Raw genomic sequence first — 12,566 nt, 5'->3', positions numbered from 1 at the left:
GAAGCACTTTCTCATCAATTGACTTGAAAGGCGAAGTAGCCCCCATGGAAACATAGTCGTGATTGTTGCGTTGCGACTTCCTACCCACAATCCCACATTCCTTGACGAAAATGTGCTTTTAAAAAAAGGCTTAAATGGTCAAGTGGAGCTAAAAGCTGCCACAAATACTCACTCAGTATAGAAGTGTGTGTGTGTGTGCCATGTGTGTGCGTGTGTGTGAGCGTGCATGCGTGCGTGTAACCCACGTGCGTCTCGGCTGTTTATGTGTGTCCACACAAACTACTGTCTATATTACACCCATCCCTGTGCCTGAAAGCATCCGTCAGAGGAGAATCAATAGAGAGAGAGGGCATGGCGTTGTCTAACTCAGTCAGACACCACAGTGAGGGAGTTTTATTCCCATCACAGCCAGTTGCAATGGGAGCTGGATTCCAATGCTAACAGGGAGAGCTGAAATCATGGGAAATCATAGGTAGGTAGAACTACATACAGGACATTCTAGCATCTCGAAAGAGCATGGTTATAGACATTGATGTTAAGGAGAGGTCAGAAACACAACATAGAGGGAGGGTACAGTGCATAGCGTTCTGAATTAACGGGACAGCCTACTTATACAAGGGCTATTATGGATTAAGATGGTCTATTTAATGTGTTCTGACAGAGACAAGGAGCTACCGACACATTTCAGAAAAGAAAATGCTCTCTTTCTCTCTCTCTCTTTCTTATGTCTCCGTTCTCTCTCTGTTATCTCTCCCTCTCAGGGACACGCACACATGCTCAGACAGAACACATGCATGTACACACTTTATGCATATGCCTTTCATTGCATATTTAGGTCACTGTACTGTGGAGGTTCTGTCCCTTTGGACTATAAGAACAGAGAGTCATTCTTCAGAGATGTTGCCAGAGGTAGGTGTGACTTCAGGAAGCCTTGTTCCAGTGGTCATGATGAGCTGTGTCTTTCCCTTGGCTTGTACACCTCTGGAGCACTCAATGCCAAATGCTACTCAGGCTAAGGAAGTGTAGTTTTGGGAAACAGATAGAAAACTACAAGTCCCAGCAGCCCTCTAAATGACTGCAGAGACTCATGTGGTCGGATAACATTTCAATAGGTCCTTGAGAGGACAGGTGACAGAGGACTCAGACAGGTTCAACAGCATGGATCTATGTTATTTCTCCAATACCTGCAGTGTTTAGCACCAGTTTAGCACTAGCAGTTGTTGTTTTTTTATCAGTTAGTTTGCCAGATCTACTGTCAAGGTGAGGTGAAAATCAATTTGTTCCTGCGTTGCATGCCTTGGGGGCTAAAGAGTGTGGCAGTGTTTATGATAGGTTACCTGCATGATTACCAAGACAACAGAAACATTCAGGCTCTTCTATCGCTCTGTGATGCCTCTGATAGCAGAGGCAGAGATAGAGACGGTGTTTGATGTGGTAGCAGCAGATATGGAATCGACAGCGCTAATTACAGTAAGAACATCTCAGGTATTATGTTTATGTTCATTTCAGAGCCCTGAACTACTGCCATCAAACAGACTGACACTCAAAAAGAGTTGGTGACAGCAACACCCTGTTACCATGGTGACATTGGTCTCACTTAATTTAGATAGTTTCGACCTCGATACAGTAGATGGTCTGTACCTTGCTCTGACTATCAACAGACTTTCAGTTTCAGTTGGAATTTTAACTGATTTGAACCAATTTAATAAACCAAACGGACTGTTTTGATTGATTAGGTGAACATCTTCGTTCTATTCCTGGACAAGAACACCTGACTCAATCACTCAGCTGGGTCATTCCACGAATAGAGGGCCTTTTGGCTAGTGTAATTTAGTCGAAAATTACTATTTCACCTAATTTTAAAATTCTGACACAAAGAGTAATGTTCAACTAAATAAAAAACATGTATTCCCATCTCAAGAGGTTAAATTAAGAAAATTTGCTATAAAAGGCCAATGAAAGTAACAGTTAAGCGTAACAGGGTTGACGATTTCACTAAATTAGCCATAACAGGTGCGGTGCCTAGTTGGAACAGGATCCTGCAGTACCTGTAGGACTCCAGGAACAGGGTTGGCTACCCGTGATGCGGGACATGCCAAAATTGGGATTTTCAGGGCAAACAACAAATATATTTGAATGAAAACACTGAAAATCACTGGTGTAATAGATAATGTGTTGGAGAATGTGGAAATAAAGAGGTTCAGATAGGTTTTACAGTGTGTGAAGATGTTTATTTGGCAGTCACAGAGGACTTAAGAGACTCAGAAGGTCCTGAGTTCTAGTTTAGAGTTGTGTTGGTAAAACGTATTGTCTTCCATCCCTGTTCACACCTGAGTGGTTATTGGCAGCAGGTTGCCTAGTGGTTAAGAGCGTTGGGCCAGTAACCCAAATCCCAGAGCAGACGAGGTGAAAAATCTGTTAATGTTCACTTGAGCGAGGCAATTAACCCTAATTGCTCCTGTAAGTCGCTCTGAATAATACTAAAATGTTAAATGTACTGGACCTCTCTTGGGTCCTGAGTACTTCCTGATTGTGATGTGCAGCACGTCATCCTTATTCCGGCTGAATAGAGTGTAGCTCAGGCATTTAGGTTCAGCTCTATAGAGTTTGGCCTCAGAAATGCTTCGATCAGGAATGTGTTCCAAAAATAGATTTAAATTGTCAATTAACAGTTGAAACAACAACAAAGCGGACACCCCCCAATGTTCCCTCAAATTATTTTGGGGCACTGAGCAAATGTCACGTCTTCTGACTTCTGGCTTACTTTTACTGTGAACACTGAGGCTCTACCCACTTTAAGTTACAGTTATAACAGCCTACAAGAGTGGCCTACCATCAAAAACAATGGAGAAAATGCATCCCATAACATTTTAATATGGAAATAGCTTTTCTATCATTCAGCCTGTAGTTGCAGCCAATGTGTGGTGTTCAATGTAGGTTCTACATTCTGTGAGACTATAAGAAGTGACAAATCCAAAAAGGGTTTTATCTCTTTGGATTTGAAGAAGATCATATTTAGTGATGTCACGCTCGTCATCGTAAGGAAGAGTGGACCAAAGCGCAGCGTGGGAAGTGTTCATGATCTTTATTGTCAAGAATCACTCAAACAAAAATAACAAATACGAAACCGAACAGTTCGGTCAGGCACAGATACTAAACGGAAAACAACACCCCACAAAACCCAAACGGAAAATGACAACTTATATATGATCCCCAATCAGAGACAACGATAGACAACTGCCTCTGATTGGGAACCACACTAGGCAAAAACAACATAGATTCTCCCACCCGAGTCACACCCTGACCTAACCAAACATAGAGAATAAATAAGGGTCTCTAAGGTCAAGACGTGACAAGTGAACTGGTCATACAGAGCACTCTTCATAATAATTCAATTGGTCCATATTCATTTATTCTTATGACTGTTTGATCAAAAGGACATTGTAAATATAGGAATGGTGTGGTTGATTCTCGATTCTCATGATTCATATTAGCAAACCCCTAGAGGTTTATACCTTTAACTACCATCTACCTGAGTATGAAGTGTGATACAGATCTAGAAGAATCTGACGTTTTCACGTTTGACAGTGTCTCTGATTCTCAACATGTTCTTAACATGTTCATTCTCTGTTTGTTGATTGATTTCAATGTCACCCCGATACATCCATTCAAGCTGCTACAGTACGGAATCTGTCCAATTTGTCCGATTTGTCGTCATTTGAACGTGGAAGCCATTGAGACCGACCCAGTAGGTTTTGCTTCCTGCTGCTATCCTCTGGTCTCCTGTGGTTTGCATTCAGTCTCCCGTCTGTTCCCAAACTAATCAAATAATTTTATCCGAGAATCCCTGTCAATCCTAATGTGTGATCCTAATCTAGGATTGAGTTCTTCCGGGTCGTTATCCTAGATCGACACTCCTACTCTGAGACGCTTCTGTTTTTCTGTTTTGCATGTCCTCTGTGAAAGCATGCCGCCTTCCCTCCCTTCCTGCCTCCTAATGACCTAACCTGTCCCCTATCTGTCTACTGTGCCTATAGGTATCAGGAAGAGTACAGTATGGACTCTACCAACGCCCAGTAAGTCCCAGGATGCATCCCAAATGGCACCCTATTCCCTATATAGTGCACTACTTTTGACCAGGGCCCAGGTCAAAAGTAGTGCGCTATGTGAGGAATAGGGTGCCATTCGGGACACAGTTCCAGCATCATGCTAGCATGGCATGGCATGTGTCCTGTGACTCCGGCCTCTTACGGGAGGTTGATTAACACACACAGCTTGTTGTTCTTCTATCCCTGGGGCGGCAGGTAGCCGCCCCAAGGTTAGAGTGTTGGGCCAGTAACCGAAAGGTTGCTGGATCGAATCCATGAGCTGACAAGGTAAAAATCTGTCATCCTTCCCCTGAACAAGGCAGTTATCTCGCTGATAGTAGACTATCATTGTAAATAAGAATTTGTCCTTAACTGACTTGCCTAGTTAAATAAAGGTTACAAATAAAATAATCCCTGGCCTATACTATGGGCCATGGTCAAAAGCAACTGTAAAGGGAACACACACTGCTTGAATCAATGTTGTTTCCATGTCATTTTCAATTAATTTACATCTGTGGGTAGTGTGTCATTTGTAATGCATCTATAGTCTCAGCACCAGATTAAACTACAGCCTTACTCTCAGCACCAGATTAAACTACAGCCTTACTCTCAGCACCAGATTAAACTACAGTATTAGTCTCAGCACCGTATTAAACTACAGCCTTACTCTCAGCACCAGATTAAACTACAGCATTAGTCTCAGCACCAGATTAAACTACAGTATTAGTCTCAGCACCATATTAAACTACAGCCTTACTCTCAGCACCAGATTAAACTACAGCATTAGTCTCAGCACCAGATTAAACTACAGTATTAGTCTCAGCACCATATTAAACTACAGCCTTACTCTCAGCACCAGATTAAACTACAGCATTAGTCTCAGCACCAGATTAAACTACAGTATTAGTCTCAGCACCAGATTAAACTACAGCATTAGTCTCAGCACCAGATTAAACTACAGCCGTAGTCTCAGCACCAGATTAAACTACAGCCTTACTCTCAGCACCAGATTAAACTACAGTATTAGTCTCAGCACCAGATTAAACTACAGCCTTACTCTCAGCACCAGATTAAACTACAGCATTAGTCTCAGCACCAGATTAAACTACAGTATTAGTCTCAGCACCATATTAAACTACAGCATTAGTCTCAGCACCAGATTAAACTACAGTATTAGTCTCAGCACCATATTAAACTACAGCCTTACTCTCAGTACCAGATTAAACTACAGCATTAGTCTCAGCACCAGATTAAAATATAGCATTAGTCTCAGCACCAGATTAAACTACAGCCTTACTCTCAGCACCAGATTAAACTACAGCATTAGTCTCAGCACCAGATTAAACTACAGTATTACTCTCAGCACCAGATTAAACTACAGCATTACTCTCAGCACCATATTAAACTACAGCCTTACTCTCAGCACCAGATTAAACTACAGCATTAGTCTCAGCACGATATTAAACTACAGCCTTACTCTCAGCATCAGATTAAACTACAGCCGTAGTCTCAGCACCATATTAAACTACAGCCTTACTCTCAGCACGATATTAAACTACAGCCTTACTCTCAGCACCAGATTAAACTACAGCATTAGTCTCAGCACCAGATTAAACTACAGTATTAGTCTCAGCACCATATTAAACTACAGCCTTACTCTCAGCACCAGATTAAACTACAGCCTTACTCTCAGCACGATATTAAACTACAGCCTTACTCTCAGCACCAGATTAAACTACAGCATTAGTCTCAGCACCAGATTAAACTACAGTATTAGTCTCAGCACCATATTAAACTACAGTCTTACTCTCAGAACCCGATTAAACTACAGCCTTACTCTCAGCACCTGATTAAACTACAGCCTTACTCTCAGCACCAGATTAAACTACAGCATTAGTCTCAGCACCAGATTAAACTACAGTATTAGTCTCAGCACCATATTAAACTACAGTCTTACTCTCAGCACCAGATTAAACTACAGCATTAGTCTCAGCACCAGATTAAACTACAGTATTAGTCTCAGCACCAGATTAAACTACAGCCTTACTCTCAGTACCAGATTAAACTACAGCCTTACTCTCAGCACCAGATTAAACTACAGCATTAGTCTCAGCACCAGATTAAACTACAGTATTAGTCTCAGCACCAGATTAAACTACAGCATTAGTCTCAGCACCAGATTAAACTACAGCCTTACTCTCAGCACCAGATTAAACTACAGCATTAGTCTCAGCACCAGATTAAACTACAGTATTAGTCTCAGCACCAGATTAAACTACAGCATTAGTCTCAGCACCAGATTAAACTACAGCATTAGTCTCAGCACCAGATTAAACTACAGCCTTACTCTCAGTACCAGATTAAACTACAGCATTAGTCTCAGCACCAGATTAAACTACAGCATTAGTCTCAGCACCATATTAAACTACAGCCTTAGTCTCAGCACCAGATTAAAATATAGCATTAGTCTCAGCACCAGATTAAAATATAGCATTAGTCTCAGCACCAGCACCAGCCTCAGTCTCAGCACCATATTAATCTGTTGAGCCTCTGTGATTGATTCATTTATAGAAGTACACTATATGACCCAAAGTATGTGGAAACCTGCTCATCAAACATCTCACTCCAAAATCATGGGCATTAATATGGAGTTGGTCTCCCTCTTTGCTGCTATAACAGCCTCCACTTTTCTGGGAAGGCTTTCCACTAGATGTTGGAACATTGCTTCCATTCAGCCACATTAGTGAGGACAGGTACTGATTTTGGGCGATTAGGCCTGGCTTGCAGTCGGCGTTCCAATTCATCCCAAAGGTGTTTGATTGGGTTCAGGTCAGGGCACTGTGCAGGCCAGTCAAGTTCTTCCACCCTGATCTCGACAAACCATTTCTGTATGGACCTGTCTTTGTGCACAGGGGCATTGTCATGCTGAAACAGGAAAGGGCCTTTCCCAAACTGTTGCCATAAATTTGGAAGCACAGAATCATCTAGAATGTCATGGATATGATGTAGCGTTAACATTTCCCTTCACTGGAACTAAGGGGACATGAAAAACAGCCCCAGACCATTATTCCTCCTCCACCAAACTTTACATTTGGCACTATGCATTTGGGGCAGGTAGTGTTATCCTGGCATTCAGCATTCGTCGGTCCCGTTCTGTGAGCTTGGCCATTCTACTGTCAATGTTTGCATGTGTGTGTGCTTGATTTTATACACCTGTCAGCAACATCTGTTTCTGAAATAGCCAAAACCACTAATTTGAAGGGGTCTCCACATACTCTTGCCTTGGGCAACACCAACGCCTCCAAATTATTGGATTTAGTTCAATGGTGCAGTCAGTGGATATGGTTTCAAGTTTTAATGTCACAAGTACAGAAATGTCTTTCTTGCAAGCTCTAACCCCAGCAATGCAGTAATCAATAACAATGTAATACTAAAAATAGCAAGGTAGAACAAAAACACACAAGAGTTAAACATCTGAAATAAGAAGAATACGATAAAGTAAGGAAGCACACTATATACAGTGTCAGTTCCACTACCATATTTACAATGTGCAGGGATACTGGATCGATAGATGTAGATATATATAGGGGTAAGGTGACTATGCATCAGCATAAATGATAACACAGTAGCAGCAGTTTGTATGTGAGTGTATAAACAGAGTAGCAACAGTTTGTATGTGAGTGTATAAACAGAGTAGCAACAGTTTGTATGTGAGTCTATAAACAGAGTAGCAGCAGTTTGTATGTGAGAGTATTAACAGAGTAGCAGCAGTTTGTATGTGAGAGTATTAACAGAGTAGCAACAGTTTGTATGTGAGAGTATTAACAGAGTAGCAGCAGTTTGTATGTGAGAGTATAAACAGAGTAGCAACAGTTTGTATGTGAGAGTATAAACAGAGTAGCAGCAGTTTGTATGTGAGAGTATTAACAGAGTAGCAACAGTTTGTATGTGAGAGTATTAACAGAGTAGCAGCAGTTTGTATGTGAGAGTATAAACAGAGTAGCAGCAGTTTGTATGTGAGAGTATTAACAGAGTAGCAGCAGTTTGTATGTGAGAGTATAAACAGAGTAGCAGCAGTTTGTATGTGAGAGTATAAACAGAGTAGTGTATTAACAGAGTAGCAACAGTTTGTATGTGAGAGTATAAACAGAGTAGCAGCAGTTTGTATGTGAGAGTATTAACAGAGTAGCAGCAGTTTGTATGTGAGAGTATAAACAGAGTAGCAGCAGTTTGTATGTGAGTGTATAAACAGAGTAGTGTATAAACAGAGTAGCAACAGTTTGTATGTGAGAGTATAAACAGAGTAGCAGCAGTTTGTATGTGAGAGTATTAACAGAGTAGCAACAGTTTGTATGTGAGAGTATTAACAGAGTAGCAGCAGTTTGTATGTGAGAGTATAAACAGAGTAGCAGCAGTTTGTATGTGAGAGTATTAACAGAGTAGCAGCAGTTTGTATGTGAGAGTATAAACAGAGTAGCAGCAGTTTGTATGTGAGTGTATAAACAGAGTAGTGTATTAACAGAGTAGCAACAGTTTGTATGTGAGTGTATAAACAGAGTAGCAGCAGTTTGTATGTGAGAGTATAAACAGAGTAGCAGCAGTTTGTATGTGAGTGTATAAACAGAGTAGCAGCAGTTTGTATGTGAGTGTATAAACAGAGTAGCAGCAGTTTGTATGTGAGAGTATAAACAGAGTAGCAGCAGTTTGTATGTGAGAGTATAAACAGAGTAGCAGCAGTTTGTATGTGAGTGTATAAACAGAGTAGTGTATTAACAGAGTAGCAACAGTTTGTATGTGAGTGTATAAACAGAGTAGCAGCAGTTTGTATGTGAGTGTATAAACAGAGTAGCAGCAGTTTGTATGTGAGAGTATAAACAGAGTAGCAGCAGTTTGAATGTGAGTGTATAAACAGAGTAGCAGCAGTTTGTATGTGAGTCTATAAACAGAGTAGCAGCAGTTTGTATGTGAGAGTATAAACAGAGTAGCAGCAGTTTGTATATGAGAGTATTAACAGAGTAGCAGCAGTTTGTATATGAGAGTATTAACAGAGTAGCAGCAGTTTGTATGTGAGAGTATAAACAGAGTAGCAGCAGTTTGTATGTGAGAGTATTAACAGAGTAGCAGCAGTTTGTATGTGAGAGTATTAACAGAGTAGCAGCAGTTTGTATGTGAGAGTATAAACAGAGTAGCAGCAGTTTGTATGTGAGTGTGTGTAGTGTCAGTATAAATGTATGTGCATTTGTGTGAGTGAGCAGATGATGCAGTGAGTGTTCGTGTGTTTTGGAGTATCAGTGTGTGTAGTGTGTAGGGCCCTGTGAGTGTGCATAGAGGCAGTGTAAAAATAATAATGAAATACACAGGTCAACTCAGTCCTTGTAGCCATATTGTTAGCTCTTTAGTTAGTTATTTAGGAGTATTATGGCATGGGGATAGAAGCTGTTCAGGAGCCTGTTGGTGTCAGACTTAATTCACCGGCACCGCCTGCTGTGCGGTGGCAGAGAGAATAGTCTATGGCTTGGGTGGATTTTCCAGGTCATGCTGATATAGAGCTTGGCCCCAGTTATATACAGGGCAGTCCGCACAACCCTCTGTAGCGCCGTGCGCTCGAGGGCAGCAGTGATGCAGCCAGTCAAGATGCTCTCATTGGTTAAACTGCAGACCTTTTTGAGGATTTGAGGTCCGATTCCAAACTGTTTCAACCTCCGGAGGAGGAAGAAGTGCTGTTGCGCCTCTTCTTCACAACTGTGTGCATGTGTGTTTACGTTCTTAGTGATTTGGACACTTGGTTGGAGTACTTCTACTGCCTGTCTGTCTGCTGTCTTTTTGCCTGCCTGTTTGCTGTCTGCCTGTCTGCCTGCCTGTCTGCTGTCTGCCTGTCTGCTGTCTGCCTGTCTGATGTCTGTCTGCCTGTCTGCTTTCCTGTCTGCTTGCCTGCCTGTTTGCTGTCTGCCTGCCTGTCTGCCTGTCTGCTGTCTGCCTGTCTGCTGTCTGCCTGTCTGATGTCTGTCTGCCTTTCTGCCTGTCTGCCGCCTGTCTGCTGCCTGTAAGTCTGTCTGCTTTCTGCCTGTCTGCTGCTTGTCTGCTGCTTGTCTGCTGACTGTCTGTCTCTCTGCCTGTCTGCCTGTCTGCTTGGCTGTCTGTTTATTATGTTGTCACCCCAGGCATTGTAATGGTACTTGGTACATACTGTACTATCTAGAAGTGTAAATGATTGATTGTCTTCATTGTGGAATGCCTATTAACCAATGACAGCCGGTTTGATAGGCGCTTCCTCAGCATTTTATTAAATTATCAAGGTGGCCTAAAGCGTCTATGGACGATGACTACATCTAAAATCAGATCAACACAGTGCCGGTCCGCTCAACAATTGCCAACTCTAAGTCAAAAAGCAATTAGTCTTTAATGTGTGTGTGGTACATTTTTGTGTGGTTACTATGCCTGGTGGGCTGGAAGTGATAACATGCTCTCTATTCTCTCTGTGGTTTCTGTACTATCTCTGTCGGGGAAATGGATGGTGCATGGGGTTCCTTAGGGATGCTGTAAGTGCTGGTGGTTCAGATTCAGAAGCATACAGCTTGGCCTACTGTAAGTGTTGGCACGAGTGTTGTCTCATATGTTCTTTCCCCTATGGAGGTGTGGCTGGAAGAGGGAGGGAGGGGAGAGATTGGAGAGGGAGGGGAGAAATGGGAGAGGGAGGGTGGGATGTAGAGAGGGAGAAATGGGAGAGGGAGGGAGGGAGGGAGGGAGGGAGGGAGGGAGGGAGGGAGGGAGGGAGGGAGGGAGGGAGGGAGGGAGGGAGGGGAGAATGGAGAGAGAGAGAGGGAGGGAGGGAGGGAGAGAGAGAGAGAGATCTGTTCATAATGGTTGTCATCCTGCTGGATTTGTTTTGAGTGCAGTGTGATCCCTGTCCTGACTTCCTCACCCGAGGCCATAGAGGTCCCTGAAGTGTATGTGTGCCAAGTGCAAACCTACTGCTGTGGGTAGAAGTTGCCCTTAGGCACTGATTAACTTAGAGCTTGCCCTCTATCTTGCCCTCTATCGTGACCTTTAGGGTGAACCCGCAAAACTGACGGTATATCGGTGTCTGCGGGAAACTTCTTCCATACTCCACAGTATGGATTTTTTGTTGTTGTTGTCTTAGAAAATACTTTGTTGCCACAGCTCAACTTCAGAGTGCACTCAGTCTGCACAAACACTAGTCAAGCTCTTCTAATCGGAATGTATATGTCGTCATCATATGTCTTCATCACATGTCTTCATCACATGTCTTCATCACATGTCTTCATCATATCTTCATCTTTATGTCTTCATCATGTCTTCATCATATGTCTTCATTATTATGTCTTCATCATATGTCTTCATCATATGTCTTCATCATTATGTCTTCATCATGTCTTCATCATATGTCTTCATCATTATGTCTTCATCATATGTCTTCATCATGTCTTCATCATATGTCTTCATCATATGTCTTCACCATTACAGTGCCTTGCGAAAGTATTCGGCCCCCTTGAACTTTGCGACCTTTTGCCACATTTCAGGCTTCAAACATAAAGATATAAAACTGTATTTTTTTGTGAAGAATCAACAACAAGTGGGACACAATCATGAAGTGGAACGACATTTATTGAATATTTCAAACTTTTTTAACAAATCAAAAACTGAAAAATTGGGCGTGCAAAATTATTCAGCCCCCTTAAGTTAATACTTTGTAGCGCCACCTTTTGCTGCGATTACAGCTGTAAGTCGCTTGGGGTATGTCTCTATCAGTTTTGCACATCGAGAGACTGACATTTTTTCCCATTCCTCCTTGCAAAACAGCTCGAGCTCAGTGAGGTTGGATGGAGAGCATTTGTGAACAGCAGTTTTCAGTTCTTTCTACAGATTCTCGATTGGATTCAGGTCTGGACTTTGACTTGGCCATTCTAACACCTGGATATGTTTCTTTTTGAACCATTCCATTGTAGATTTTGCTTTATGTTTTGGATCATTGTCTTGTTGGAAGACAAATCTCCGTCCCAGTCTCAGGTCTTTTGCAGACTCCATCAGGTTTTCTTCCAGAATGGTCCTGTATTTGGCTCCATCCATCTTCCCATCAATTTTAACCATCTTCCCTGTCCCTGCTGAAGAAAAGCAGGCCCAAACCATGATGCTGCCACCACCATGTTTGACAGTGGGGATGGTGTGTTCAGCTGTGTTGCTTTTACGCCAACGTTTTGCATTGTTGCCAAAAAGTTCAATTTTGGTTTCATCTGACCAGAGCACCTTCTTCCACATGTTTGGTGTGTCTCCCAGGTGGCTTGTGGCAAACTTTAAACAACACTTTTTATGGATATCTTTAAGAAATGGCTTTCTTCTTGCCACTCTTCCATAAAGGCCAGATTTGTGCAATATACGACTGATTGTTGTCCTATGGACAGAGTCTCCCACCTCAGCTGTAGATCTCTGCAGTTCATCCAGAGTGATCATGGGCCTCTT

The 12,566-nt window shown here is 42.2% G+C and overlaps 1 protein-coding gene across 12 annotated transcripts in view; it reads left to right on the top strand.

The window, feature by feature from the left end:
- Positions 1–12,566, top strand: part of LOC110536366 (potassium channel subfamily T member 1) — a 134,094-nt gene that overhangs the window by 52,434 nt on the left and 69,094 nt on the right. For 9 of the 12 annotated variants that reach the window (XM_036936278.1, XM_036936275.1, XM_036936271.1 and 6 more), the window contains one exon: positions 4,038–4,076. The exons of the other annotated variants lie outside the window; for them this stretch is intronic. In XM_036936278.1, coding sequence (XP_036792173.1) covers positions 4,038–4,076 — 39 coding nt within the window. The remainder of the gene's footprint in view (positions 1–4,037; positions 4,077–12,566) is intronic. 12 annotated transcript variants of the gene reach the window in all.

This window comes from Oncorhynchus mykiss, chromosome 11 (genome assembly GCF_013265735.2).
Source record: "Oncorhynchus mykiss isolate Arlee chromosome 11, USDA_OmykA_1.1, whole genome shotgun sequence".
Classification (NCBI taxonomy): Eukaryota; Metazoa; Chordata; class Actinopteri; order Salmoniformes; family Salmonidae; genus Oncorhynchus; species Oncorhynchus mykiss.
This window is presented reverse-complemented; position numbering and strand designations above follow the sequence as displayed.